This window comes from Podarcis pityusensis (genome assembly GCF_964106645.2).
Source record: "Podarcis pityusensis genome assembly, chromosome: 11".
NCBI lineage: Eukaryota > Metazoa > Chordata > Lepidosauria > Squamata > Lacertidae > Podarcis > Podarcis pityusensis.
In genome coordinates, this window is record NC_138036.1 from 53,981,453 (window position 1) to 54,008,703 (window position 27,251).

General features: G+C 42.7%; 1 protein-coding gene and 1 long non-coding RNA gene across 9 annotated transcripts in view; one reads left to right on the forward strand and one right to left on the reverse strand.

Moving 5' to 3' along the window:
• The window catches only part of CNTNAP4 (contactin associated protein family member 4), a gene marked incomplete at its 5' end in the record, with an annotated part of 272,470 nt that overhangs the window by 199,502 nt on the left and 45,717 nt on the right, over positions 1-27,251 (forward strand). For all 8 annotated transcript variants that reach the window (XR_013977143.1, XR_013977144.1, XR_013977145.1 and 5 more), the window contains 3 exons: positions 1,628-1,825; positions 9,295-9,451; positions 12,853-12,980. Coding sequence is in view for 5 of the 8 variants with exons in the window: in XM_080972303.1 (XP_080828429.1) it covers positions 1,628-1,825; positions 9,295-9,451; positions 12,853-12,980 (483 nt within the window). The remainder of the gene's footprint in view (positions 1-1,627; positions 1,826-9,294; positions 9,452-12,852; positions 12,981-27,251) is intronic.
• LOC308458380 overlaps positions 1-27,251 on the reverse strand; it is a 164,223-nt gene that overhangs the window by 71,119 nt on the left and 65,853 nt on the right. The window lies entirely within an intron of this gene.

Below are 27,251 nucleotides of genomic sequence, written 5' to 3' on the forward strand. Positions count from 1 at the left end.
TGGCTCACACAAGCAGACATTGATAAGATTCTACAAATAGCATTCTTCATATAATCATATACATCAAAATCAGGGGTCAGCAAACTTTTTTAGCAGGGGGACGGTCCACTGTCCCTCATACCTTGTGGGGAGCTGGGCTATATTTTGAGAGAGAAAAAGAACGAATTCCTATGCCCCACAAATAACCCAGAGATGCATTTTAAATAAAAGGGCACATTCTACTCATGTAAAACACACTGATTCCTGGACCGTCCGCGGGCCAGATTTAGAAGCCGATTGGGTCAGATCCACCCACCGGGCCTTAGTTTGCCTACCCATGATCAAGATTATATGTGTCTTTCTGTGCACTGATAAAACACCACCCACAATCCCCACACTTAATGTGATATTATCAGTTGCATCAATATTTTTTTAGGGTTTTGTTTTTTGTTTCTGTTTTTTGTTTTAAGCTGTTGTTTAGGAATCAGACTCACAATCTCAGTGCAGTCGTAAATATGATTGCGACTAAAATGCTTTTCTGCCGTGTTCTGTCAATGGCACTCCTACTCTCCAACAGAGGTGAGTTGTCAAAGTCCCCCTTTCTAAGGAAGTTGTGAAATGGTCTGTCCCTAGGGGTAGCTACCTTGGGGACCACAGAGGCTTTAGGGCCCAAGAAGATGAAGCATCTGGCTGGATATTTAAGCCGGTTCCACTCCCGGCAGTTGCTTCTTCTCATTTGTAGCACCCTCCCTCCCTTTACAAGATGGGTTTTGCCAGCTGCCTAGTTGGGGAATGAGTAGAATAGTTTTGGCACAAGGACACCTGATTGGCACTTGGGACTCCTCGTTTTCTGCCTGCTGAGCACTGTTGGGTTGTCCTGATTGACCTTTCGACGTGAAGTGAATTATTCAGTTTGTTGGGCATTTAATGCAAGCAGTTCAGGGAATTCAAGGACTTTGTGTATAGGCAGCCTGAGGCGTTATTGGGTTCAGGGCACTCTTGGGTCACCTTCCACAGCCATTGGCTTGAGGAAGGTCTTTGGGGATGCCCTTTAGGCTTGGTGTTCACACCTTGGCAAGCACAACCCAGTGGGGCCTAGGTGCGCATGTTGGGCTCACATACCCAAGGCTCACTTAGCAAGGAGGGGAAACTTTCTCCCTCTTTAGCTGCAGAGCCACAGAATACAGCTGCTAACATGCCCTGGGGATTGTAACGATACCTCCCTCCAGTTATTTGAAATCCACCTGGTTGTTCTTTTATAATTCAGTTAATTGGTTTTATAGATCTTCTGTTGTTATATTAAATAAGTATTTCACCATTCCTTTGTCTCTTGAGTCTTCTTCAATATGTATAGGAGCATCGGCGGTAACATAGAAGGAGGAAACAAAGGAATTGAAGCTTTTTTCAAATGCTGCAGGATGAAATTCTGTTACTAACATTAGAAATTATCCTAGTTAAACCCTAATTCAGGAGGAACGTTGTGCAGGCCGAAGTGGAAAGGAAAAAGGAAGGAAGGAAGTGCCATGGGGAAATTATTTTTCCCCCTTTGTTTAAGGCAGTTGTTTTGGATGTGTTTATTATGCACTGCTAAGTGTATATTGGGTGTTCAATGTTTATGTAACTGCCTATTTTCTGTCTGTTTTGCAAGACACCACTTGGACAGTTATACAGCACAACAACACTGAGTTAACTAGAGTCAAAAGTGCTAATCGAGAGAACCCACACACTGTGTTTTTCAAATATGCTGCCAACCTAGAACAGCTTCAGGCTACAATTAACCATGCAGAACACTGTGAACAAGAGCTTGCCTACCACTGCAAAAAGTCACGGCTTTCAAATAAGCGAGGTAAGTAACGCAGACAAATCTTATTATGCTACATAATGTGTTATACTCAATGAACCACTGTAGATATTTAATCTTGCCAAGGTTATGGCATCTTGCCACTATAGTTTGCTTTTTTAAAAAAAAGAATAACTTTTTAAAAGATTTAGCAAACAAATCCCCAACCTGTAAATTGCTGAATAGCTTCTGAACCAGAAAAAGCACCAAGGTCAATTTATAATGAGCTTCATTCAAAGCATTAACTACTTTCAAACTCAATTTCTCGCCTAATCCTACTGTTTAGCAGAAATTATAACAAAGCTCCTTCCTGGCCTACATGTAAAGGACTTTAAAATTTTGCCAACAGCAAAGTAAATATAGATTGTATCTTGATAACAGAAGCAAAGTACTGATGTTGAAAAACCCACAACCCACACACCCCTTGTTTTTTGTGATTAAAAACATGTCTGTAGATTTTCACACAATCTTGTTTATGAAATGCTGTGAAAAGAGAAGTATTACAAAACATTATTTTTTTTTTAGTTGGGGGATTAGTTGCACTGATATTAAACACACACAAACAAACACAAACATTGCAGGAAGAGAATAGAGCATTATAAAAATGTCATAGATCAATAGTCTGCCTGCAGTTTGGAAATTATTTCATGTGTTTGTGGAGCATTGGTTCCTGCAGTGGCTTTTAAAACCTTGACTGTAAAGAAGTTGGCTGTTATTTCTTTTTCTTTTCTTTTACCTCACTGGATTTTGACTGGATTACGATAGCAGGCTGTAGGACCAAAGTTACTTTGCACTATTTGTGCTTGCTTTTTGCTCATGTGCATTTGCACACATGCCAGTCTTGTAAAGAAGCAGATTGTTAGCTTGTTGTTGTTGTTGTTGTTGTTGTTGTTCTTCTTCTTCTTCTTCTTCTTCTTCTTCTTCTTCTTCTTCTTCTTCTTCTTCTTCTTGGGTTTTATAAACAAGAATAATGTTATACAAACTAGTATACCAAGTTTTGATGATAATAACATTGTATAAATAAGACAATATGCATAATACAATATACAATATGCAAATAAAATAACATTCAACGTTCATTACATCAATATAGAATAATATTAAACATCAGCATTTCAACATTAAACAGAAACCCACTCTTAACAGTTACAATAAGTAATTTCTAAACTCCAGTCAATAAAACACAGCAAACCACAGTGTACAACATAATACAGTACAGAATGAGAAGCAGAGACTGGAGGGTGGGGCAAGGCAGGTGGAAAGAGGCCTTGCCTGATGTTTTCTCATGTCATTTGTATATCACAAAAATAGCATAATAAATGTGGAAAGATATCTACAACATAGGTTTCATTATTAGTGGTCAATGCATAAGTTCTTGGTTTATGAATTGGTTTAAACAAATATGAAGAAGAAGGGGGGAAGAAAAATAATAGGGGGAGTGGCAAGTGAGGTGGGGTGGGGTGGGGTGAGGTGAAGAGGAGGTAAGGAGAAGGAGCCCCTGACTGCACGGTGGTTTAAATAGGGTAAGCCACACACCCCGGTCAACTGGATTGGTCGGCCATGGGGCGTTTACATGGCTGGGACTCCCAGTGACGCGGGTGGCTTCACCACCACCACCCCCATACACAGAGAGTGCACATGGCCTTCTGTGACCCTGCCCCCCTGGGAAGGGGAACGGCCTTCTAATGGAAATTCACTCGGCAGACCTGCCCTTTCCACCACTTCAGAAAAAGGGAGAGTATGAAACTACATTAAATTTCACTTGTATAATTTTACCCCTCTTGCCCTTAGGATTGTATAATTTGTACTGAGTGCATCTGACCAATACAGCAGTTGAGTATGGCAATGAGTAAGGAAGAAAGGAAGGAAGATATAGCCCTAACCATTATTTTTATCTTAGACAGAAGCAACGACAAGGGGCTCATCCATACTTCCACTTTTCCCATGCCTCGGAAGCAGGGTAAGGGTCCAAGAGATTTTTCTCTTTGCCTTGTTCCTTTCCCAGGGAAAACCCACTGTTTAGCTTTGAATTGGAACGAACAGCAATCCACTGAGAACCCAATTGCTGCTTGCTCCGATTGAATGCTAAAGGGTGGTTTTCCCTTGGGGGAATGCAGTGGGACGAGAAGAAATGTGGATAAGCCCTCATTTGCTTTCAGTTCCTGTAGAAGCATGCAAATGAACCTTCAAAAGATGTCACATGCTAATATTTCTATATACTCTGTTTACTTTTTTCACTAGCTGCATCAAATCCACCTTTTCCTTTCATCTGATTATTAACATTCACAACCAAGGCAGAAGCCTGACTAATCACTGCTTTGTTATAATCCTTTAATAGCCTTACCCATCTCACGTTATGCACAGGCTTCAGGTTTGCTTTTCCAGATAACTTGGTGGATTTCAACTAAAAAACAACACAGAGATGGAGCCTTGATGCACAACTGCTGTGCAAGAATTCAGGTTCCATGCTCTATCATGTTCTTGAAGCAGGGGAAATAGGGGATGAGAGCCCATGTCACACCAGTGATGCAACAAAACTTCTCCATTTTCTTTTTCTCTCCTCCCCTTTGGTCCACATCTGCTTCACAATGGTATCCAATTTTCTAGAGCAGGTTGGTGGAGATCTGCAACCTGCAGCGTAAAACAGAGGAAGCAGTTACACAAGTGGCTATGAAAATTGTCAAAATTGTCATGAGTCATTGTTGTTGTTGTTTAGTAGTGTCCAACTTTGTGACCCCATGGAGCAGAGCACACCAGGCACTCCTGTCTTCCACTGCCTCCCACAGTTTGCTCAAACTCATGCTGGTAGCTTTGAGAACACTGTCCAACCATCTCGTCCTCTGTCGTCCCCTTCTCCTTGTGCCCTCCATCTTTCCCAACATCAGGGTCTTTTCCAGGGAGTCTTCTCTTCTCATGAGGTGGCCAAAGTATTGGAGCCTCAGCTTCACAATCTGTCCTTCAGTGAGTACTCAGGGCTGATTTCTTTAAGAATGGATAGGTTTGATCTTCTGGCAGTCCATGGGACTCTCAAGAGTCTCCTCCAGCACAATAATTCAAAAGCATCAATTCTTCGGCGATCAGCCTTCTTTATGGTCCAGCTCTCACTTCCATACATCACTACTGGGAAACCATAGCTTAAACTATACGGATGAGTCATAGTGACATGTATTCCAGGTGTTATTATCAGATGGTTCATTTAAACACAAATTCAGAGTGGTGGTGGTAATGAACATTGATGGCAAGGGCAAGTGACATTGTTTTGGGGTTCAGCAAGTAAATCTGCAAGGTTAAACAATCAATTTTCACCAGAAGGGTAATAAGACATTTATTATGCTATTCGTGATAGGGAAGAGCGGAAGAAATGTTCCATTGGTTTTTGCCAAATTTGTACATGGCTTTAGACTGGCTTGACATTGAAATTAACGTAGTACAGCTTGTTAAAATTTCATAGCAGTTCTATAGTGTCGCAAAGCAGAGCTAGCTCAGGTTTTCAGATAGATAATTTATGTTGGCTTGCCTTTTCCCCTCAGGAGGACAGTTTACAGCTCTGGTCTATGAACATGCAAATTGGATTACATTCTGGAGACTTGGCTTATCTTTCCTCCGGGATCCTTTTGTTTGTGTGAAAACTCCACAGTAATCTGAGAATGCAGAACTCAGAAATGCACGCTCTGTTAGCTAAAACGTATTCACCCCCAATTTCCAAAGCAAATTCCAGTCCACCTCCTTTGCCAATAGTTTGTTCAAGCAAACCTGTTCAAAGCACTAATACCTCTAGTTTGTCTGGAAGGGGGAAAGAGTGGGATGTGAGAGTATGTGTAGAAACTAGCCTACTGTACAAAGGGGAAATTTACATTTTTGGCCATCAACTTTTTCCTTTGGCTGTGTACCACCCCCCACCCCCTAGCCAGCATATGAACCTTGGAAATTTGCCCAGAAAGGAATGTAGTCTTTAGGCTGAAAAAAGCTCCCAAGACCCTGACATAATATAATACTTAAATCCCTTGATCTCGGTTGTTCACCTGACAGAAAGGCCATAGCTGAGTGCCTTGCATACAAAAGTTCCCACATTCAATCCCTGGAAACTGTACTGGTGCATGCTTTGATCACATGGATGCATGCTTCGAAGTGCTTTCCATGTGCACACCTAGCACACCTTTCCGCTGCTGTGTTTAGATAGTGCCATAGTTTAGTGATAGGGCAATTGCACTGCATGCAGAAGGTCTCTTGTTCACACCCTGACATCTCCAGATAGAAGTGTGAATGTCCCCTGTTGAAACCCTGGACAGTCATTGCCAGTCAGTCTTACCAGAACTGAACAAGATGAAAAATGGTCTGAGGTAGCTTTGTTTCTTCCTAATAAACTGAAGAGGGACTGTTATTTGCACACGTCATCATCTGAGGCCATGTGAAAGGAAGAGGGAAATGTTTCATGATACCTACTAAATATTCAGCATCCCATTTACCTATTTGCATGTCTAATAGGTAGGCATCAGTGATGAACCATAGCATATTCTGGATTTCAAAGAAGATCCAAAGTCACAGTATGATATCTATTATTATTTTTTTGATGTTTAAATATTCCCTAACTCTTTATAGTTTTCTCCCAAGTCAGACGAAAATGGCAGAGAACATAGATGCACTCCAGAACCATTGAATTGTGGCATTTTTATATGGGTATGAATGCAGGATTTTGAAAAATGAGATTTTTCGTAAATTATGTAGACCTTTTATCTGGATTTCCTATTCCACCACCACCGTCCCACTCAGGATAAATTGTAAAGCTAAACACACACACAATATATGGGAGAGCATTCTTGCCATTATTCATCTTCTGGTTCTGTTTTTTTGAAGACCTGCTGGGCTGGCAGGTTGAATAGTATGTGAGCGAGTCGATATGTTGCAAGCAGAGAGACTGCCAGGGTAGCAGAGGAGTTGTCTAACAGTGAGCTGCAATATGTACTGACAGTTGTTAGGAAGGCAAAGGGAGGCATAAGTTCCAGATTCTTGGTGGGGGGTTGTTGTTGAAAGCTTGAATGCTTCTCGCAAACAAAAGCAGAACTCACCAAAGTGTTGCCATACAATTTAATAGGGCATTATTCTCCCCGTGTGCCTTGACTTCTGCATTCATTGCAAAGTTCACCTTCCTTCCTTCTCCTTTTAAGATTGATTATCTTCATGCTTCATATCCTCTAGTAATTACCCTTTTCTGTATATTTTGTGCATTTATCGCTCTGTTTAGCTGGCAGCATCTCTCGCCTTAATGTACAGTAGTGTTGAATTAAGGCTCCCTCATTTTTACTGTAACCAGTGCTGCGGACAGAGTTGGCTCTGCAATGTCGCTTCTTGCCACCAGGCAAGTTATTAAAGCGACAGTGATTGCGTGTCGAGGTCCCCAAGCCACCCCCAAATAAATCACAATTCACACAGAATTTTTGTTTAAGGTTTTTGGCATAATTTTGGCCACAACTTTATTAAAATACATAAATGTGAGTGGTTGCTTAGGCATTGGTTCCGACTATGTCCCAGTCCAGGGACAGAACTGACTTCCAGATTCCAGCGAAAGCCAGTAAGGGAAAACAATGTTGGGGAGAAAATGGAGCTGAGCCCCAGGCCCTCACCTCTCTCTGCATGCTCCCAGGGGCTTTCACGGCCCAAGCCCCACGCCAGGGATTCAGACGAAAGCATGGTGAGCCCCTTTAATGGAATTCCCTTGCAGCAGCAGCATTGGAAGGGCAGGCACTGCCAACCCTCACCCCTCCACCAACCAGATTTTTAACCAATGCCTAACCGCAACCTTACAAGTTGTGACGATTTGCTACGCAGTAGGCAAAAACCAAATGGCACCAGCCAATCAGCCATATGGACAAAAGTCCTACCAGGCTCTTGCCCCAAAAGCAGACGACCCCATGACAGGCATAGCAAGGTCAAACGCAAGAGCCCTAAATTAGGGAGGGTGGGCGGGTGATCCAGTGCACGCAGCAAAGGAGAATGCTCAATGCTGCGTGCCCTGCATATAAACCCTCTTGTCCATCCCACAAATTGGCAACATCAAAATTAGCCCAGTAACCCAAACAGCCCAATCACTGCCAATGGCCATCTAAATGATCCTGCCCAGCAACTGAGGGGGTAGCCTGTCAGACCCCACCTCAACACATGCTCTCCATGAAGGAGAACACGCTTTAACACAGCACACCTTCGTTGCTGAAACTGACTCCCACAGGAGGCAGGGAATGGCCATCAACTTGGATGGCTTTGTCACAATTGGAGGAAGCAGTGCTTCAGGAAACCAATTGCTGGAAACCACAGGAGGAGTGTTCTTGTGCTTCAATCCTGCTTGCTGGTTTCCTACAGACCACTGTGAGAACAGGATGCTTCACTGAATGAGCTTGATCCTGCAGACTCCTCTTATAGTTCATTGAGAGCCAAAAAAACCCCTGCTACACGATCTTACTCTTGACATTTGCAGTTCTCCCAGTAAGTACAGTCAAACCTCTGTTTTCGAACGGCTCCATTTTTTAATGTTTCGGCTTCCGAATGCCGAAAACCTGGAAGTAAATGCTCCGGTTTTCGAATGTTTTTCGGATCCCGAACGTCCAACGCGGCTTCCGCTTGGGTGCAAGAAGCTCTTGCAACCAATTGGAAGCTGTGCCTCAGTTGTCGAACATTTCGGAAGTCGAACGATCTTCCCAAACGGATTAGGTTCAACAACCCAGGTGTGACTGTACAGTGGTACCTCGGTTTACGAACTTAATCCATTCTAGAAGTTTGTTCTTAAACCAAAACCATTCTTAAACCGAGGTGCGCTTTCCCTAATGAGGCCTCCCACCGCCAGTGCCCTTCCACTGTTCAGATTCTGTTCTTAGACCGAGGTAAAGTTCGCAAACCGGGACACTACTCCTGGTTTTGCGGAGCTCGTAAACTGAATAGTTTGTAAACAGGGCTGTTCTTAAACCGAAGTACCACTGTACACAACTCTGTTGAGCATATGCTCAATTAGTATATTAGTATATGCTTACTAATCTTTTATTATCAAAATGAGACCTTTATGAGATAAGACACTTGCAGTTTCCTCACTAGTAGACTCTTGATCATCTATTGATTTTTACATCAAATAATAAATTACCTAGATTTTGGGGGATGAGGGCATTTCCTTCTTCATATGCTGCCATAAAGCAAATTGTGTAAGTGGCCTCCTTAAGATAAATGGTTATAATACCATGCCTGACTGATTTAGGGACTACCAGTTCTCCTTTTCCAGTAATATAAGCAGAAAGTTTTGAAAGTAATTTAGTTCATGATAATGAAACATTAAAATGAAAAAAAAAAAAAGTTAGCATTTTAAAGAAGTATGGCCAATTTTATTTTAAAAAAGTCACATTTTGCAACTTTTCATTTAGGTATCTTTTTTCCTTTAGGGTTGAAGGAAAACAGGTGGAACAGTAAATTGCAAATTTCTCTAACTTGTCTTTTAGATGGAATTCCATTCAGCTGGTGGGTTGGAAAAATCAATGAGACACAGACGTACTGGGGAGGCTCCAGGCCAGATGTTCAGAAATGTGCTTGTGGAATACAAGGAAGCTGCATTGATTCACATCATGACTGCAACTGTGATGCTGACAGAAATGAATGGTGATTTTGTTTTCATTCTTTGCTTTGTTCTCAACAAGTTAAAATGTTGAATGTCAAAATATGTGGCACCCACTCATCCTACCAGAATTAATTCATGAGATATCCGTTGAGGCCATCTTTATTCATCTTATTCTGCAACAAGCATCAAACAACAACACAACCGAAGTATAGAGGAGACAGTTGGGTACAAGGCTTCCCTTTTCTCCTGCTGGGCATTGCCAGCCTGGCTAAATACAATGGATCGATCAGATGTTGCTCTTTGCCTTCCTCATCTGCTCATCCAAAGGACAAGCTGAGAAGGCAGCTGGCTGCTACACAAACACACACACACACACACACACACACACACACACCATGCTGGGCAGCATTTGATAGGCTAAAGTTTCCAGGATTCAAAGGCTTCTGCTAGCTGACAATGGTAAGTAGGTGGACTAACATTAGGTTACTGGATGTCTCCGTTTCCCAGGGACAGTCCCCAGATTTTCAAATCAGTCCCCATACAAAATCCATTGAAGTTGAAAAGTGTCCCTGGATTCATTGAAAAAAATCTGGTAACCTTAGACTAACAATCCTTTCACCCTCCAAGTGTATTACTTGTAGTAGTACGGTGCAGTACGCTGGTTTGACATCAACTGATAGGAAGTGCCTACAGAGGGTGGTGAATACAGCACAAGATATTATGGGCTGTTCCGTGAATCTGCTGGATGAAATAGCGGAAGAACTTTGCCTCAGGAGAGTGAGGGAAATTCTCAGGGATGATTCACACCCTGGCCAGCACTTTCTTGATCTCCTGCCCTCAGGCAGAAGATATAGAAGCATGATCAGTCGCACCAACAGGGTAAAGAACAGCTTCTATCCATGGGTTGTTAGGCTGCTGAATGAAAAGATAACAACAGGGCAACTGACTTTCGGGTTTGGTGGGTGTGCGTCCGTAAAGAAGGGGAATTAAGACTAAGAGAGCTGAGTGGGGGGTGCTCGTGTAATCTCACTGTATACAAATTGTACAAGTGACAATAAAATATTTCAATTTATTTCAATTAGGGTGCTTTCCAAGGTTTCCAAACTTACTTCTCTTCCTGCCCACATTTCCTGACTATGAAAGAACAGGCAGCCAATTAAGTAAATCAGATACATACAACATCACCATGCGCTTTAACATATGAGTAGGGAGCGCCACGTGGGGTAAAAATCCTGACTCAGCCCTCAAATGGCTAATCCTGCAATGTTGCATGGGCTTGTTGATGGGCAGAAAGGGAAGGCTGTGGTGCCGTTCTCTAAAGGTCTATGCCAACCTGATTGACCAGAAGTCCTCCAAGCACTGGAATCCTGCTGTGCTCCCCGCAAACACATGTTCACATTTCTGGCAATTCCTTCCCCTTCCTATCGGTGAGGAATGGCATTGTGATAGCTGCTTTTGTCTACCCAAGGATGATATAAATTTCTTTTTTTCATGCTGTTTTGAGGTGCCTTCAGAATCATAGGGTAGAATTTTCGCAGCAACGTCTTAAAAATTAGGATCCTAAATCCTTACTTAGATGGAAACAGCTATTTTTAAAGTATCAAAGTTCACCTGCTATTAGAGCAATTCTTTCTTCCTTACATGAACTCAGAAGCCCAACTTCAGGCACACAGCTTGAAAATGTGTCCTAGATTTTTATCTTTTTTTTTTTTTTTTGGTTTTGTTAAAGGTCATTTTTTGTTGTCGTGCTGTAATTTCGTCCTAAAGTGTTCCCTGTGACAAGGAGAAATCTCGGACAGAAATATATATGAGAAAAGGTTTAGTTAGGCACACAGATAAACTTGGCAACTATAGTAATAGCTCCCATAAAGGAATAAGCATTTTCAGACAGTAAGGTCACGTCAATGGGCCACAGTAACTGGAGTGTGAAACGACTCTCTGAGATTCACTTCTGATTTGAACATCTCATGTGGATGGGAAAGCATGGAGTTCAGGCTAGTCATTTTGTCTGGTGACCAAGGGACCAGCTACATACCGTCAATGAAACTATGAGATCCCTGGCTCCGCAGGCATGATGCTCTTTGGTACAATCCTTGACAGGACCACCATTGTGAGCTAACCTTCTCAAAATCTTCCCAAAGTATTTCATGCAAGGAAAGCTGTCCCTTCCCCCTTTGTGGCACTGCTTCTGAGGCCTTGCAGGCCCCAGCAGTTCCTGTTCCTGCTGCCACTTCAAAATGTTTTCCCCATTTTCCGTTCTGGGTCTTTGGGAGTATAATGTGACTAAAGGGCAAAATGAACACTGGTTTTTTGTCTGCCAGGCATCAGAGTCCAGTAGCTTGGAGATTATTGGCTAGAGGTCAGCGCTAGCTTAGAACCTAAGTCAAATGGCCACCAGCCACACAACACTCACCATTTAAACTGGTCACCCCATCCCGCCCTGAGTCAAGCTCAAAAGACTCAATGGATTGTGGGGGACTGATCCTCTCCTGCTAATGAAAAACTTATAGGTAAGAGGGATTGGAAATGCCAAGGCTCAAAGGAAATGCTGAAATAGCAAGCATAAAAAATGGATAGCAAAAGAAGTAGAAAATGTAAGCCTTTTCTTGCAAGTTTCTCAGTTTCTCTTCAATCATATATTACACACACACACACACACACACACACACTTGTCTGTTGTAAGAATTTGAACACTTGACAAATATAAGAGTCTCCCACCCTTATAGAAACTGAAATGAACATAAACACTATATATTCTCAATTGGAAAAGATGGGAAAAGAATAACTTGTGGCATTCAGGTATCAATAATGATTATGGTCTTTTTCATTATTTTCGTTATTTGTTCCAGACAAATGATTGTTTCCATACTAAAAGGTCAGTCCTTGGTATCTCTGTTAGGTTGGGAAAGGGTCCTTTCAGAAACTCTGGAGAGCTGTTGCCAGTCAGTGTCCACAATACTAAGCTAGATAGGTGAATGGTCTGACTCAATGCACGTCAGTTTCACATCAGAGCTGAGTTATGCGTGGAACTTGATTACTCCGAAGGACATCTTCCTTGCAAGGAGTACATGCACGGGTCTGAGCACAGACACAACTTTTCAGCTTTGTTACATTGTCATGAAAGAGATCTGAGTTCTCATTGCTTTCATCAAACTCTCCATTAATCTGGGGGGCAATATATGTAGATTTCCTTTGACAAGATTATTGGCCAAAACTGGACTTTAGAAATGTCGTCCTTATATAAAACTGCATGTAGTTCTAACTCCTCCCTGCCCCCTCTGTTGCCATTTTGGTAAACATTTCTATGCCTTCACTGTATTATCCATCTACATTTGCTAAAAATGAAGCCATTTGCTAGACACAACTAACACAAAGACAATGACATCCATTCACATAACTGCTTAATGCATTATCTGAAAGTTTGTTTGTTTATATGTTCTAGGACCAATGACACTGGGCTCCTATCCTATAAAGACCACCTACCAGTAACAGAACTTTTCATCACAGATACAAACCGGCCAAATTCTGAAGCAGCTTACAAACTTGGGCCTTTGCTTTGCCAGGGTGATAGTAAGTAATTCTGTTTTTTGAACTTATGTCAACTAAACATCTTCTCCCTGAGATCGTACACTTCATATGGGACTTATGGGACTTAATTTGAGCTGCTGTTTCTTAGGCCTTGACATTTAACCATTATTTTTCTTTCATTTCTTACACTAAATTTACTTTTTGTGTTTCCCGTGTCAGCAATCTGAATGTAATAACCGACTTGCATTGGCTAAACATACATTTTGCTACAAAATTTGATGTTTCAAATAGAGCTGGACTGAATTGACAAGGAGCATTTCCCAGTTATTTTACCCACTTTAAAATAGAGTGCTTTGTTTCAGCTATGCATTGGGGAGTGGGGTGAAGCAAAATATTTTTTGTGGGTGGGGCGGAGAGAATTAAAGTGGCATTTAAATGTGGAGATAGTTTCACCACCTATAGTTCCAATGGTTGAAACATCAGCTGCTTCTTCTGAACTGTGAGCCAAGTTGTTGTCATCTCTGTCTGAGAGAGTGGCTGGCGAAAAATATATCTCTCAGCCCAGTGCATGCACTCAAACTTTGAGGATAAAATGTAAGTGACCCCGCAATGGCAATTATCCTCAAGGGCAAGAACTTGGTAAGGGAAATGGGGAGGTACCACAAGCAAGGGAGGTCTACCTATTACTCCTAATAATATAACAAGCATAGCTAGGTGGCATTGGTACAGTATTTCTCCAGAAAGATTAGATAAGCAATTCGTGCAAGAAAGGTCTATCAGTGGTTGGGAGAGCACTATTGCAGTTATTAATTTTGTGCAGCATGAAGCAGCTGAATGCATAACAGCCGACTCCTTTTGGAATAAAAATTGTCCAGACCCATAATGATTATTCAAAGCTTTCCTGAAAAGAACTTCTTCAAAACAGGCACAAAAACCATCAATGATACATCCAGAAAGTTGAAAAAAGCATATGCCTATTCACGCAGAGGTTCTTCTTCTTAAATATATAACTTAATTATGACTGGAGCTGAAATCAAAGCTCTATGTCTCCCATAGCCTGCCTCAGCCTGCATGCCAGCTAAATGGAACCACTATGCTCAATGGCAGTACATCTGTAAATTACAGATGTGTGGGAGCAAAGGGATAGTTTAGGATGAGAGGAGAAAATGACCTTGTGCAGAAGATGGTTGCAGCCTGTGTGTTCTCTGCATGAATGGCCTTGGGTGAGGACCAGAGCCGGATTTAGGTTTGATGAGGCCCTCAGCTACTGGAGGTAATGGGGCCCTTTATATGTCCAGCTGTCCTTTGTCAACAACAAATTGTCACTGTTATTTGTGTTGAATATATGCTATATGGTAATTCATGGACCTAATAGGTATCTAAAGCCATTTGCACATAATGCAATATGTATTTTATCAAAGTTTTTTTTTCCCTTTAAATTTTTTTGGGGGCCCCAAGAGAGTGGGGCCCTAAGCTATAGATTGTTTAGTTTATACGTAAATCTGGCACTGGTGAGGACTCTAGGAGGCATTGTTGATTTTGCACTGGAGGAGCAAATCTAGCAGGGTATTCTAAGCTCAAAGCCTTTCAGAAGATTTTGAGAAAAGCATATTGCCTTTCCCAGACTAAATTTTGCAACATTCCTCCACACACAGAGTACTAGTGCACAGTAAATGTCAGTCACCCCTCTCCAATAAAATCTTGCTGTTGAATCATTCACCACCGTTTTCTTTTCTTAAAAAAAAAATACTAGCTTTCTAGCATCCTTTCTGTGTAATCTATCTCTGTCTCTATAAACGGAAGGCATGGGAGCATCTAGGAGGCTCATAAAAATGTTTACTCTCAACCAAATGAGATGATGGAAGAAGAGAACTGACTGCTACTTACTATATGTTATAGTAACAGAAGATTTTCAATTGGCTCTCCTCCTGAGAGAACTCTCGCACAGCTCTTCCTGTGTTGTAGATAGGCAACCAGAGGCCACCAGCTTCTTAAATTGTTGCTAACAGGCACCAAAAGTCTAAGAGAGGGGAGTCACTCAAAATGAATCAGTGGAACAAAGGAAGGAGGGTCCATTTCATGAAAACTTGTCTCCTCAAAGCTCTGCATCAAATTCATGATTTTTATTTTGGAATCGCCGTTTTGGTGCAGCCTGGCCTTGTCTTGGTCTAGTGTCAAACTTTCAGAAATCATTTCTGAAAAGAGCTCTGCCTTCCAGTTGTCATTCATTTTAATTGCTTGTCCATACGCATTGTTCTGCTGAGTTGCTGCTCTGCTGTTCTGGCAGTTTCGTTGCCCTCCAGAATTTCAGCACAAGGCATTTGCTCCTATCCAGCTCTAGCTCTGTGCAGTCGTGTGAGACCACTCACTGCTAAGATGTGGGGGATAATTTAGCTAAGCATCTAAGTGCATATCCCACTGAAAATAATGTACAAATGGACAATATTTGCAGTTTAGACGTTCATCCAGGCATCCTTCTAAGCAAGGGCTAGCTCTCCACATTACTTTCTGTGAAAGGTAGGTTATCGAATGTGCATCCCAACCCCTGTTATGCCCCAGTTAGTGAACTACTCATAACTGATCAGGCAAGAGGAATGTTGGCCAATTTGCCTCAGTAATGTGAATATGTTCCCCATACTTTTCTCCCTGCCCCCCACTTCCCAAACATGCCACGCTGGTAACCAGTTTTGCACCATTTTATAAAGTGGTGCAAAGTAACTAAAAGCAGGGAAACATTTTATTAGTTCATTAGTTGTAACTCCTTCTGGCTTTGGGGTGACATTTTTAATACATTTAATACATTCTGCTCAAAGCACTTTTAATCCTAATAGACCCACCCGCCTTATATCTGGAGTCTGCTGGTAGCATTTCAAGTACAACACGTGCAAAGATACCCTAACTTTTTTTTACACCCCTTATTATCATCATCTGTAAAATCCCATTTTACAGTCACTCCCTGTTTTCTTTTCTTTGCCAAAGTCTGCATGTAAACTCTATTGCAATAACTGCCCTGCTTTATCTCTCTTAGTTTTGTGTTATCTAACTGTCCCTTGCACAGTAAGTCTCAAGCTGCAGTTGTGCACAGCTTGGAAACAGCGGTGGATGAAGTCACTCGGGCCAGATGGGCGGGGTACAAATAATAAATTATTATTTTATCATTATTATCATTCCCATCCCCCACCACCCGGTGAAGTGTCATAGACCAACAAAGGAAGTAGGGAGTGGTTGGAATAATAATAATAATAATAATAATAAATTTTATTTATATCCCGCCCTCCCCAACCGAAGCCGGGCTCAGGGCGGCTAACAACAATAAAACAGTACAAAAGTACAGCATAAACAACAGTCTAAAATCATTCGTTATAAAATTAATTAAGTCAAGCCACTGGCAACCATTGGGCCAGAGCTCCGCGAAGATTGCCGAGGGAGGGAGTCAGGCTGTGCCCTGGCCAAAGGCCTGGTGGAACAGCTCTGTCTTGCAGGCCCTACGGAAAGATGTCAAGTCCCGCAGGGCCCTAGTCTCTTGTGACAGAGTGTTCCACCAGATCGGAGCCACAGCCGAAAAGCCCTGGCTCTAGTTGAGGCCAGCCTAACTTCTCTGGGGCCTGGGACCTTCAAGATGTTTTTATTCGAAGACCGTAAGTTTCTCTGTGGGGCATACCAGGAGAGGCGGTCCCGTAGGTACGAGGGTCCTAGGCCGTATAGGGCTTTAAAGGTTAAAACCAGCACCTTAAACCTGATCCTGTACTCCACCGGGAGCCAGTGCAGCTGGTATAGCACCGGGTGAATGTGATCTCGCAGCGAAGACCTCGTAAGGAGTCTCGCTGCAGCATTCTGCACCCGCTGGAGTTTCTGGGTCAGTCTCAAGGGCAGCCCCACGTAGAGCGAGTTACAATAATCCAGTCTGGAGGTGACCGTCGCATGGATCACAGTGGCTAGGTCAGGGCGAGAGAGGTAAGGAGCCAACTGCTTAGCTTGGTGGAGATGGAAAAATGCCGCCTTTGTTATAGCTGCAATCTGCGCCTCCATGGAAAGGGAGGTGTCGAATCAGATCCTTTGCTGGGTGGGGCCATAGTGGTCTGTGACAATTTTTTTATTATTATTATTTTATTTATTATGCAGTTTAGGATTACATAGTCCTTTCTCTCTGTCAGCTCATCCTGCACTCCTCTTTGAGCTGCTCCCCTCTCTTTCAGTAATCCCCTGAAGGAGCAACAGTTTTCAATAATACTTGAACAGCATCAAACAAATGTTATTAAAATATGGAGTGCATTTTAAAATGCTAAAATAAGACCAATGACAAATTAATAAGCAGACTCCTCTACAGAAACTTAAAATACAGGGAATGGTATACAGCTTAGTTTTCTTTTAGGTTCAGAATATTAGTGAGCTGTTTTCTAATATGCACTTGCAGATTATGGGAAATGCCATAACATTTGTTTCCAGTCTTCCTTTCAGGGATGCTGAACAATGAAAATAAGAGCAAGCAGGGAAGAAAGGGTAAAAAAAATAAAAATGGATATTACTGGGCCCAGGAACATAGTTTGACAGCCCACCAGAGATCCTTGTTTCTGTCTGCTGCTACCACTCTCAAAAACCAAATTATATTATTCCACTAAAAAGTTTATCTCCTCGTATGACACACATTCTGTCTTCTTTTTAACATACATAAATCCTTATTCTCATAGTTGTTCACCTAGACACTATTTGGAAGGCAGAGTGAAAGAACGTCTACTTCAATTTCTGACCCAAATACCAAAGGCTCCATTAAATGGATTGGAATGGAAAACTGCTGTAATCTCTCGGGTCCAATAACCAGTCTGCCGTGTGCTTACATAATAAAAGACCTGTTTAAGGAAAACAGGAAAGCTAAATAGCGCTATAAATTATTGTGTCCTAAAACGGGCTTATGTTGTGCTTTTTTATTATTAAAAACAGCAGCTTTAGCTTTGATATTCAAATTCCATTTATCATCTTTAATTTTATTTTAATTCAAGTGGCTGATCGATGGGCACCTTTTGGAATTTTGAGGAAGTGTTGAGCGTGAGATTGCCCAGTGGAACTAAGTACACGGCAGAGGTGGAGTCTGAGCCACAAAACATAGACCCACTCCTTTGAATCCCTGGTTTTCTGTTCCGAAAGAACACACTTTCACAGAAGTCCACATCCTCAATTCACAGAAGCCTTTCTCTCTCTGCCAGCCCACTGCATCTCCAACTCTCTTTCTCAACCCGCACCCCACAGTCAACTCATCGCATCTCTCCCTGCACTTTCTTCTGATGGATGCCCCATTCCCCCTTGCCCTTATGGAAAGATTTTAGAGCATATAACTTCCTCTCACAACTGTTATGTACTGAAGTTCTCACCCTGGGCCAGCCGGGGGATACTGTAGATAGTTTTCACTCAGGTCCACATATGCAAATAAGGAATTGAAAGTGACATTCAGTGATTGGATAGTTACAGAAAGTTGTTACTGTTGCATTCTAGTGGAGCTCTATATAAGCAGGCTGGCTGAACCCTTCAGTTCAGTTCAGTTCTGTTCTGGCCTGTGAATAAACCAGAGCTGTCTGAAGAATCGCTGTGTCGTCTGATATGTTTACCCACAACTTAACAACGACAGCTCAGGGTTTTTTTCTCGCCCTTCCCTCCTGACTTGCCTTCCCTTCTCCACATGGGCACAGCCAAAGCCACCTCCCCTGTCCCAGCCTCTCCTTTGTATGTGCTGCCATGAAAGGAAAACACTGCTGAAGTCTCTCCTCCAATCTCAGTACAGTCATACCTTGGGTTGCTTCAGGTTGCGTTTTTTCGGGTTACGGATGCGCCGAAACCCGGAAGTACCAGAACGGGTTACTTCCGGGTTTCGGCGGTTGCACATGCACAGAAGTGCTAAATCGCGCTTTGCACATGCACAGAAGTCCTGAATCGCAACCTGCATGTGCGCAGATGCGGCGCTGTGGGTTGCGAACGCTGCAGCTTGTGTATGTGCCTCCCGCACGGATCACGTTCACAACCTGAGCATCCAATGTAGTGACCTTCTGTGGACAAGATGGGCAAATAGCAAGGAGAAACTGGGACTGCTTCCCCAGTAAGAATAACAATAGTAATTTATTATTTATACCCCGCCCATCTGGCTGGGTTTCCCCAGCCACTCTGGGCGGCTTCCAGCAGAATATTAAATTGCAATGATTCATCAAATATTAAAAGCTTCCCTAAACAGGGCTGCCTTCGGATGTCTTCTAAAAGTCTGATAGTTGTTTATTCCATAGCAATTCCATAGGGCAGGTGCCACTACTAAGAAGGCCCTCTGCCTGGTTCCCTGTAACCTCGTTTCTCACAGTGAGGGAACCGCCAGAAGACCCTCAGCGCCGGACCTCAGTGCCTGGGCAGAACGATGGAAGTGGAGACGCTCCTTCAGGTATACAGGGCCAAGGCTGTTTGGAGCTTTAACGGTCAGCACCAGCACTTTGAATTGTGCCCAGAAACGTACTGGGAGCCAATGTAGGTCTTTCAGGACTGGTGTTATGTGGTCTCAGCACCCGCTCCCAGTCACCAGTCTAGCTGCCGCCCCAAGCTTGCCCCAAGCCTGGCAAGCTGCATTGTTAGGGCTTTGTGTGCCTCATCGCACCGCCAGGGACTGCATTCTCCTCTTTTATTCAACCTTGCTCTTTAGACTGTAAATAAAGAGATATTCAAACACTGTGCAGGGAATATGGCAGGCCTGCACTACTTCAGTTACACACATTTTGGAATGTGCCATGGATAGATAACTTAACCATAGGGAAATTTTAGCTAATCTTCCTCCTGTGCGGAGATATGATGTTGTACAGCTGGATTCACTAACCCAGCACCCTATCAGTGGCAGACTTTGGGCTTTAAAATGTCAGTGGTGCCCTGTGCAGTGACAAAATTTGGTGACCCCCCCCCACCTCTTACCTGCCATTGTTCATCTTTGTTGTGACACTCCCTGCTACATCTTCTGTTTTGGGTGTGGGACGCAGGTGGCACTGTGGTCTAAACCACTGAGCCTCTTGGGCTTGCTGATCGGAAGGTCAGCGGTTCGAATCCCGCGACGGGGTGAGCTCCCGTTGCTCAGTCCCAGCTCCTGCTAACCTTCAGCACCCAGTACAAATCAACTTGTTGCTCTCCTCTAAATCCACCTCTGTGGCAGATGCCCCAGACTCTTATCTTTCATTTTCATTTTCATTTTTAAAGTAAGTCTCTAGCCCTCCTGGAAAGAAAGTAGTGGGGTTTATGCTTGTTGTCAGCTAATGAACAAACTCATAGCCTCTTTTAGAACAGCCTTCACTTCAACAGAACTGGTCTGTTTTCTGCTACAGCTCCAAGGGAGAAGGATGTAGTTAAGTGTTAATGATCCATTTTGCATGCGGAAGGTTCCAAGTTCAATCCCTGACAACTCTAGGTAGGGCTGGGAGAGACCCTTGTCAATCATCCTGTAGAGCCAGTGTGGTGTAGTGGTTAAGAGCAGTGGACTCGTAATCTGGTGAATTGGGTTTGATTCCCTGCTCCTCCACACGCAACTGCTGGGTGACCTTGGGCTAGTCACACTTCTCTGAAGTCTCTCAGTCTCACTCACCTCACAGAGTGTTTGTTGTGGGGGAGGAAGGGAAAGGAGAATTTTAGCTGCTTTGAGACTCCTTTGGTAGTGATAAAGCGGGATATCAAATCCAAACTACTACTACTACTACAGTCAGAGAAGACAAGACTAAGTTCAATGGACTAACCGTCCATTGAAAACAGTCTGATGAGAATTGTATCTGGAGGCACCAGGCTAGTGGAAATTGCTTTAGGGTAATGAATATTGTACAGTTTTAAAAGCAAAATATAGAAAGTATAAGACCTTTCCTTTCTGTCGTAGTAGACATCTGTGTCTGAAAATAAAACTTAGATCTCTGGATTCCTTTCCTTGCTCCTTAACAGTATTATGTTATGTGCCAGATTTAATATTTTGCTTTATCATCCTTGGGTAGAGAACCTGCCAATAATGTTTCCCCCATTGATCTGCAACATAAGGGCTGCAAATTGTCTCCCGCCCGAAGCTGCGTTTTGCTGTTCTGTTGATACACTGCCACCATCATTATCTGAATGCTTCCTGGTGTTTGGACTTTGGGAAATTTATGTTTAATTTTATAACGGCGTTTGTAATAGTATTCTTGCAAATAAGAAACAAACAAGTATGTGTTGTGATTCAAACACTTGAGTATCATAATGACTTTGTCCTGATAGACGGTTCAGTGAAAGGCTCCTTTGTAACAAATTGGACAGTATTCAAAACCAATAATTTTCCTGACTTATGTTTCCTTTGTATCCATTTATGTTTGCATTTTATTTGCAAACTGCAAAAACTTAAAAAAGAGTTAATTAATATTCTTTTTATTGTGTCTTTGAAATCCTGAAAGCAAATGTTTTGTTGCATAGAAATTACAAATTACTTACTAGTCTAGATGTATTATATTTATAGTACACTGGACTTCCTTTCCTGCACTTTTTAAACTGAAGTCTAGCCACCTCAAATAAGATTCTTCATGAATACATTTTCTTACATACAATAATGCTGGACTTGCCTGAAAGCCTTAAGTGGCCTTCATCTATTCATTTTATACATTTCTCCTTAAAAAGTAATATCACTAAGCAGTTTATCCATTGTTAACTATGAGACTCAGCGAGGGGGGAAACCAACTTTGTTAGAATAAGCAGCATAAGGGTCTTAAAATAAACCCTACATGAGTTTAGTCCACTACATGAGCCAGTGTGGTGTAGTGGTTAGGAGCAATGGACTTGTAATCTGGTGAACCGGGTTCGCTTTCCCGCTCCTCCACATGCAGCTGCTGGGTGACCTTGGGCTAGTCACACTTCTTTGAAGTCTCTCAGCCTCACTCACCTCACAGAGTGTTTGTTGTGGGGGAGGAAGGGAAAGGAGAATTTTAGCTGCTTTGAGACTCCTTTGGTAGTGATAAAGCGGGATATCAATGTTGGAAAACTTGCCCCCTCGGGAGAGGCTGGCCCCTCTCCCTGGCTCCAGGGCACGTTTACTGGTGATCTACTCTGGCTGACATCCCTGCAGTCCAGGCAGATCTTGATAGGCGACATCTCCCAGCGTGGAAGATACACCCCCCCTTCTCCCCGTGCATACCAGCAGGTGAAAGAAGATAGCCAGAAAGTCTATTACATCTCTACAGTTTATTTCTGACTTTACAGCTGTACAAAAATGTGTCCGATCAGTTCAGTCTCCTCTGAGCAACTGACTGAGACTTCCTTCACAAAAGCAACAGGAAGGTCCCATATTACACACAGAACAAATCCCTGTGAACTGCCTGGTACATCCTTTCCCAGGACTAACCACATCATGTGATGTAAACATCGAGCTGCTAGTTTGCAGCTGCGTAGTACTCATATCCCAACATACTCCCCCATATGATTCTATGTTAGCTGCGAACAAAGCTTCATCCAGAGAAGAAAACAAACAGTTGTTATACACGTAACAATCCCCTGTTGTTTCAGTTCCACCTTTGGAACTACCCGCCACTGGTTTCACCAGTGTAACTCTCTGGTTGTCTGTTTTCCAAGGAATGAGAGCTTCTGCATTACCTTGGCTAGGGAAAGTAGTGTTATGCTTCACAACTCCCAGTTGTGTCTTTGTCTCTGACTTAGACACACCTTTAACCTGGCTTGAGTTGTTAACAATAGTAACACATGCAACAGCTGAGTTAGCAAACTCTTGAGAATACCTTTTGGGTGGTACGCCCTTTGTGACTCTCTCAGACCTGCGAATGAGGTGCAGATCTTCCTTGCTGACTGGTTCATCCTCTGGACTTTTTGGAGAACCACTCCCAACAGTAAACAGTGGTTCAGTCAATTCTAGTTCAGCCTTAACCTCTGAAGAACTAGACATTGTGTGTGAACCCCTCTCAATGACTGTGTCAGCAGAACTCTCTGAGCTCTCTGTGTCACTCTCAGTATCAGAATACTCATCTGAATTGTCATCAGTGGGAAATGTGTGGAGAACCTCTCTCTCCTGTCTTGGTGTGCTCTCTAGAAACTTTGTGAGAATCACTTGCCCAGATTCAGACAAAATTACTCTGTAGAGACCCTTCTCATAACCCACAAAAATGCCTTTGGCATTCTTAACCCCTTGTGGATTTTCTGTATGGACGTGAGATCCAAAAACCTTAAAATGTGTTACAGAAGGTTTCCTGTGGAAGAGCTTCTCAAAAGGAGAACTTTCCATACTTTTTGAAACCTTTCTCACCCAAGTGTAACAAAAAGAGGATAAAGATTCAGCCCAGAACTCATGTGGCAAATGTGAACTCAGCAATTGTGCTTTCATGCCATTTTGCAACTCTTTGTTCACTTTAACACACACACTCTTGTTCCGTGAAGCTTCTGAGACAGCTCTGGAGTAGGTCTTCTGAGGGAGGTGCGTTCTGGCACCTTTTAGTGCAGAAAAAACAACAACACGCCTATAGTAATATTATAGTGCCCAGTATCAAGCCAGGACAGACAGCTTTTGCTGTTTTTCATAGCACAGCATTTCAAAAGAACGCTTGGATAGGGAAGACATGGAGACAAAAGAAATGTGTGCGTCCAACTTAGAGAGTGAAGCATCCATCTTACAGCTTTCAACTCTTAAAAATCATTGCCTGTCTACAGCCTGAGACATCTCTCAGGTAGGCAACTACCTATTGATGCACTATGCGAAAGTTTATCTCAAAGGCCTTCAGACAGCCAGATCATCTGCATGCCTATTTAGTGGGGAAAGCAAATATTACTTACTCAGTAAACACTGGGAATTTGTCTCCAAGAAGCCTGGGAACACATGAGTGGCTTGCAGAGGAGCATCTCTCTATAAAGAGGCAATTTTTGAGGGGGCGGGGGTGAATGGCAATGTATTTTTAACTGCAGTTTATAATAGTCAGGATTGCAGGCAAAGTATCCCTGCTGGCATGAATTCTTTATGGATGTCAAGTGCACAATGTAGAATAGCTTCATGGTAGGTGATAAAAGGTTAGGATCACTTTCCTTTTCCATCAGTAATTATGAGTGCGACAAAAGCCATATTTTGCATCCACTTCTTCAAGCTGATCGCTTTCAAAACTGTTAGAAAAATAGAAAAAGACCACAAGGTCCTTGCTTTGTTAATGCTTTTCATTTATGATGTACAATAAACTGTCACATCAGCTTTGTATTCAGTTTTCTTCTGTAAGATGCAAAGTAGCACATGGTAGCTGTACCAATAAGTCCAAGAATCCACATTTTCAGAATAAATGCGGGTGGCGCTGTGGTCTAAACCACAGAGCCTAGGGCTTGTCAATCAGAAGGTCGGCGGTTCGAATCCCCGCAATGGGGTGAGCTCCCATTGCTCAGTCCCAGCTCCTGCCAGCCTAGCAGTTCAAAAGCACACAGTGCAAGTAGATAAATAGGTACCGCTCCAGCGGGAAGGTAAACGGTGTTTCCGTGCGCTGCTGTGGTTCGCCAGAAGCGGCTTAGTCATGCTGGCCACATGACCCGGAAGCTGTATGCTGGCTCCCTCGGCCAGTAAAGCGAGATGAGCGCCGCAACCCCAGAGTCGTCTGCGACTGGACCTAATGGTCAGGGGTCCCTTTACCTTTACAGCTCTTAACCGTTTGATGGATGCAACTAGTAGAGAGGAACTGCTGCTCACAGCTACCTCAACAGGTTCTCTGATTAGCACTCGGAGATTTTTAAATTTCAGTTTAATTCTTCTTGTTCCCATCCTCACCCTTCCTCTTTCTTCCCTATCAGTCATGCACAAACACGTGCACATGCTCACAATCTCTAGAGAATTGTATAATAGCAAAGACAATGTAGATGGGTCAATTCAGATTGGCACCTTATATCACAAAGTTCCATTCCCCCCCCCCCCATGTGCCAATTGGCCCATTCCACACATTTCCTTATCTTCCAGTCATGAATATTAATGTTGTTTTGTTTTATGACTTGCCACCCACATCAGCGGGTGCAGCTTGACAGAATGTGTTTGGAGACATGTGTATACCTTAGAAAGAATCCCAGGAAGTGTGCAATAGCAAATGTTACCGGTCTCAATTAAGATATTTCACAAGGGCAAAGATAGAGGTTTGTGCTTTGGGTGGCTGGGTCAATAACCACCACTTTTTGTGGTTGTTTTATTTACTTTTTAATGCTGAGGTCTTCGCACCTGACTGTGACCTGCACAAAAGTGAAAAGGAAGTCTTGTGCAAGACTTGTGCAAGACAAAAGCACCGATGTAGATTTGAATAAGCATTTCCTCTTAACCAGGGGTCAGCAAACTTTTTCAGCAGGGGGCCAGTCTACTGTCCCTTAGACTTTGTGGGGGGCCAAACTATATATATATATTTGGAGGGGGGGAATGAACGAATTCCTATGCCCCACAAATAACCCAGAGATGCATTTTAAATAAAAGGACACATTCTACTCATGTAAAAACACGCTGATTCCCGGACCATCCGCCGGCTGGATTTAGAAGGTGATTGGGCTGGATCTGGCCCCCGGGCCTTAGTTTGCCTTCCCATGATCTTAACTGAGGTGTTGAAATTGCAAGTGCTTTCAGCAAGCACCAGTTAGTGGGAATAGGCGTGCTTGTAGGTCTTGCTCAGGCGCTGGCAAATGGAAGCTACCCACCAAAACATCGCTCCATATTTGTTAATTCCCCCCCCCCCCGGAAGTGCTGATAAGCTTCCACAGCAACAGTGACTCAGGATGTATAACAGGCTATTTTTGCTCATCAGATTTTCCATGATTAAATGTAAAAAGTAAACATCATGCGAATGCTGCTAAGAAAATTTGTGCACATGAGCAGCACGAATTCCACAATAAGCTCCTATCCAGAAGCACAATAAATTACCATTCAGAACTAGGCTTTTGCCCAAATGATTGTGATAGTTGGCAGAATGTTATGTGAATTTAGTACTGAGGATTTAAGCTCCTCTGAATGCTTGTCTGGAAATTCTGGTCCAACCAAGGTTTCCAGATGTACAAGCACTGATGTTTAAAGATACATAAGCGCACATCAGTAAAATGCTTGAATTTCCCACAACAATGGGTATAAAGGAATTTTTAGAAAATACTTTTTAGAAAAATGTCCTTTGAATGTTGTTTGGAAAGTATAAAAAGTGGTACAGAGTCAAGTTTGTTTCAGCTTTTACTATATATTAATGTTTCATTATTCTACTACATTACATTTGCTCCATTTGCCTTCTTGTTAAACATTCCACAATGTTCTTAACCATAATTGGAACCTGGTGTTGACAATTTTTAACTTCTAAGCATCAGCTCATTTTGCAAACTATATTATATATATATTATTTTAAAAACACATTGAATTAGCACAAGAAAATGATTTTGGCATCCACAGGAAGATGCTAAGTGCCTAATTTGACTTGGAAAGCAGTAGAGCTTATGAAAGTGACAGATAAAAGTGTAAGGGTTTAGCGGCAGAAATAACAATGTGTGTTTAAATGTGCAGCATAGTGTCAAACATATCATCCCTGGGTCTGTGTTCTATTCTAAATGTGTTTGGCAAGATCAATGTTCTCTAAAATACCCTCTAACTAGGAAATAGCCTAGTTACAAAGCAACTGGCTATTTCATGTAACAATCCGAAGCACTCCTAGAGATATCAATGGAGGAGTCTGGTGGCCTGGTTTTTAGGACATGGGAGGGTACAGACATATCTGCAGTTTGATCAGTATAAAGGCAAAAAACATGACATTGCTGCAGGGACGCTCACATAAAGTTGTGTCCTCAATTGAAGTTCCATCAGATACGGTCGCGGGGCCAAGTTGACATTCCTACTCATCAAGAGCATTTCTGAGCAATGACTTTGTTAGTGATCCAGGCAGGTGGGCAGGCTCTTGCAGGGGAAGAGAGGGCTTTTAAGTATCCTGGTCTAAGACCACTGTGTCGGCATCCTGGGTCAAAAGGCCAGCTGGGTAGTCCCCAGCTGGATCATCTCCTTCTCAGCTCTGCTGCTGCGAAGATCCATCAACCTCTAGCTCCGACATAAATCAGTGACTCGAGCCTCCCAGACCTGAGCACACTATACTCAGCAATATGAACTGCACAACAGAAGAGGCTGAGGCTTGTGGATACATACTAAGAACTACGGATTTATGAATCATAAATCAGGACAAAGAAACATGTCGTCTCTCCTTGCCGTCTTCTCGGAGAGAGAGTCAAAACAAAAGCAATACAGTGGAAGTTCCGCTTACGCCAGCAAACTGTGCTGGAATGTAAACAGACATGTGACACGTAACAATTCCATGCGTGCAAATA